At 39.6% G+C, this 3,905-nt stretch overlaps 1 protein-coding gene across 1 annotated transcript in view; it reads left to right on the forward strand.

Annotated features, from left to right (window-relative positions):
• The first annotated feature begins 55 nt into the window (after positions 1-55).
• LOC103746027 (ATP-binding cassette sub-family G member 3-like) overlaps positions 56-3,905 on the forward strand; it is a 25,117-nt gene continuing 21,267 nt past the window's right edge. The window contains exons 1-3 of the mRNA XM_029553550.1: positions 56-260; positions 1,720-1,824; positions 2,768-3,022. Of these exons, the coding sequence (XP_029409410.1) occupies positions 56-260; positions 1,720-1,824; positions 2,768-3,022 (565 nt within the window). The remainder of the gene's footprint in view (positions 261-1,719; positions 1,825-2,767; positions 3,023-3,905) is intronic.

A 3,905-nucleotide genomic window follows, 5' to 3' on the forward strand; every position in this document is an offset into this window, starting at 1 on the left:
ATTCAGGTTGAACTGGGAACAGTAGATGATGTCAAGACTAAATAATTTTGCCAAGATGTTTCAGGTTCGGATGTTCCGTGACCCATTATTTTCCCTCTTTCTACTTAGGATGTCTAGGCAGGGAAGAACAATCATCTTCTCCATTAATCAGCCTCAGTATTCCATCTTCAGACGTTTTGATAGCCTCACCTTAGTGGCCAAAGGAAAAGTCCTGTTTCATGGGCCTGCACAGGACGCTTTGGAGTACTTCGAATTAGCAGGTATGGTTACGTTTCCATGCGGCAGCTCCTTCATCCACAGGATGCGGGAAGAGAACCGGGCTCACTGCAATACTCTTCTATCCTGTGCAGACTTACTCGGATTTACCAACTTTGGTTAGTTTGGTGCCAGAATTTTGATTAATTTTGCAATACTCGCTTATTACTTAGGTTTATTTTTCTGTCCTGAGTATGCTTGCCTGTGTTTGAGTGCTTTTTCTGGGCCATGTGTGCTCTGCTTCGCGGGAAGAGAACCGGGCTCACTGCAATACTCTTCTATCCTGTGCAGACTTACTCGGATTTACCAACTTTGGTTAGTTTGGTGCCAGAATTTTGATTAATTTTGCAATACTCGCTTATTACTTAGGTTTATTTTTCTGTCCTGAGTATGCTTGCCTGTGTTTGAGTGCTTTTTCTGGGCCATGTGTGCTCTGCTTCCCAGTTATGATGACTTCATAACTAACATGCTAGAGTCAGGCCCAGGTATTCCATTGCTTGAACAGTCTGGGAAAGGCACAGTATCATTGCTTTCTTGCCCATGTAGCAGGTGGTGGTTTCTCATTTCCTCTAGTATGTGATCTTTCTCTGCAGGTTTATGAGGTGCTACTTAACTTTGTAGTAGCCTCATACTTCAGATTTAGGCTATGAATGTGTGCTAGCCTTAAGTTTAACATAAGGCTCATATTCTTAGACTGGTGTTTCTATATTCAGATTGGATGATGAGATTATTTTTTAATGGTTGATGAAATCTGCTTCACCTTAGGGGAATATGGATATATTTATAGAGGATTCTACACGACTCTAAATACGGATTTAAATATTCACTAAGTCTCTTAATTTCTTTTTTCTTAATTTTTTCATTTTAAAATATATAAGCATTTCTGAGTCTGGATAGTCTGGATAGCCCAGTCAAAATTTAGGCCAAGTTCAAATGTGACACAGAAAGTTGATGCCAAAGTTAACGTGTGCTGTGTTCCTCTCTGAGGATTTATTCTCTATTTGGAATTATGGCAACATGAAAGATGATATTTGTATCTTTGAACTTCGTAGGCAGAGAAGCAGTGAATGTTATCCCACACACTGCTCTTCCAGTTTCCTAGGTGAACCCAGAAAGTACAATGCACCTGGGCAGTTGATTCCCCAACCCCAGACCTGGATTTAGGTTTATGAAGTACAGAAAGCCTCAGAGCATAGTAACAGCTGGTTTGGGATTCATGATTTATAATATGTGAGGACTAATGTTAGATGTTCATGTGTGGTACACATGAGCACACATATATAGTGGCGGGAAACAGATTATTGCAATATTTTGTGAGCATATACATGAGGAAAGGGTAAATCAGTGAGGATAAAAGAGCAGGAAATCATTGGATTCTGTCTTCCCTAGCCTCCCTTACTAAAAGAGTCCTCTGTGTTTCCTAAGACATTTAGGACTGTGCTCTTGGATTCCTTTCTTTTGTAGGTTATCACCATGAGCCCCACAACAACCCTGCTGACTTCTTCCTGGATGTTATAAATGGGGATTTCTCTGCTGTGATATTAGGAGGGGAGGAAGAAGACCATGAAGGTATAGGATCTTTTTGATTCACAGATGTTTTTAATTCTTTTGATTTTCTTAATTGACTTGAGGCACATTAATGTGGCTCATTAGAATATAGCTTTTCCCCAAAATTCAACTCCCTAAAATTAGTTAATAGACTATCGTCCTTTACTGCCCTGGTGTTTTTTATTTAATTTATAAAAGGCCATTTATGTGATGCTGTAAGTTGTAAGATGGGTTGCCATTAAAATTAGATGTACTCATTGGTTGCAGCGTTATGCTTTCCTTTGTTTTAGACAGGGTTTGTTTATGTAACCAGTCTGGCCTGGAACTTGTGATCTTTCTACCTCTGTCTCTAAAGTACTAGTATCACAGGACTATGGTACCGTACATGGCTTTGTTTATAGCGTTTATATAGTATTTATAGCATTTTAAAAATAAGAAACTTGGCACTTTATACATTTGCAGCTAGTAGAAAGCAAAGCCTGGATATTTACACTAAGAATTATAGTTCCATCTGGAAAGAAATCTATGTTGAGGACTAGGGTCCAGATGGGAAAAATATCATGAATTTGCTGTATTCATAAGATGATGATAGTAATTGTATCAAGTAGCTGTTTCTCTAACATGTAAAGGAATGTCATAGAAGGAATTTTTTTATGCTCCAAATTTGGTGAGCTGAGTATGTAGCCCTGTTTGTAGAGGGCTTATCTAGCATGTAGGAAACCCTGGATTTGATCCTAGCATCACATCAACTGGGTGTGATGGTGCAAGCCTGTAATCCCACACTTGGAAGGTAGAGATAGGAGGGCCAGAAGTTCAAGGTCATCCTTGGCTACAAAGCAAATTACAGAAAACAAAAAGACTCAGAATTTAGGTGTTCTTCAAGTAAAGAGTCTTGGAAAAACCTGTTAAATAATATGCTGTCTGCTAACTGTGTCTCTCGTCTTTATCTACTTTTATTCCAAAGACAATAAACATAAAGAACTTTTCAAGAGAGGAAACCAAGTCACAGAAAAATTAGCTGAGTTTTATGCTCAGTCCTCCTTATACGAAAATACAAGAGCTGCTCTGGATCAACTTTCAGGGGAACAGAGGGTGGAGAGTGTCTCAGCCTTCCAGGAGATCACATGTGTCACCTCCTTCTGGCATCAGCTCAGGTGGATTATCTGGCGATCATTCAAAAACTACAAGAGTTTTCTCCGGGTCACTATGATTCAGGTAATCTGATGAGTTATTTATTGTGCTATGAAAAACTCGTGTGGAAGCAATCTGGCCCTGATGCAGTCTGCGTCAGGGTCACACTTCCCTCCTGCCCTCTTCTCCCGAGTATTTGTCATCCCCACTATACTTGGGGTACAGAGATATTCAACAAAGCCAGTAAAACACAATTAACTTTCTACCAATGGAAAACTTTTCAGTAATTTTTTGGCTGCTGAGCTCAAAAGTTTTGTTGTTAGATCTATAATGAATATCTGAATAGAAAGTTTTCAAATATTATAAAATATTTTTCAGCACAGTTGGGATTTTCTCACCCTTATCCATTTCCATTCACTGATTCATTCCATAAATTCAAAACACAATAGTGAACAAAGTGAGTAAAATATTTTTTCTGATGGAAATTTAAAAATTTTTTATTATTTTTATGAGTGTGAGTGTGTTGTCTGCATGTTTGTAAGTGCGCCCATGTCATGAAGTGCCCACAGTGGTCAAAAGATAATGTTCGATCCCCTGGAACTGGAGTTACAGATGATTGTTAACTGCCATGTGAGTGCTAGGATTTGAACCTGGGTCCTCTGCCAGAGCAGCCAGTGCTCTTAATCCACTGAGCCATCTCTCCAGCCCCTATTGACACTTTTTACATGGGGAGAGAGGTGATAACTAAGTAAATAGGTAAAAGTTATAGCTGGAGAGATGGCTCAGCAGTTAAGAACACTGGCTGTTCTTGCAGAAGAACCAGGTTCGAATCCCAGCACCCAAATGGCAGTTAACAGCTGTCTGTAACTCCAATTCCAGGGGATCTCATAGCCTCTTCTGTTCTCCATGGGCATTGCATAACATGGGTGCACGTCCCTACGTGCAGGCAATACACGCATACACATAAAACA

The sequence above is a fragment of the Nannospalax galili genome, unplaced genomic scaffold (assembly GCF_000622305.1).
Source record: "Nannospalax galili isolate Female #2095 unplaced genomic scaffold, S.galili_v1.0 scaffold2924, whole genome shotgun sequence".
NCBI classification, from domain to species: Eukaryota; Metazoa; Chordata; class Mammalia; order Rodentia; family Spalacidae; genus Nannospalax; species Nannospalax galili.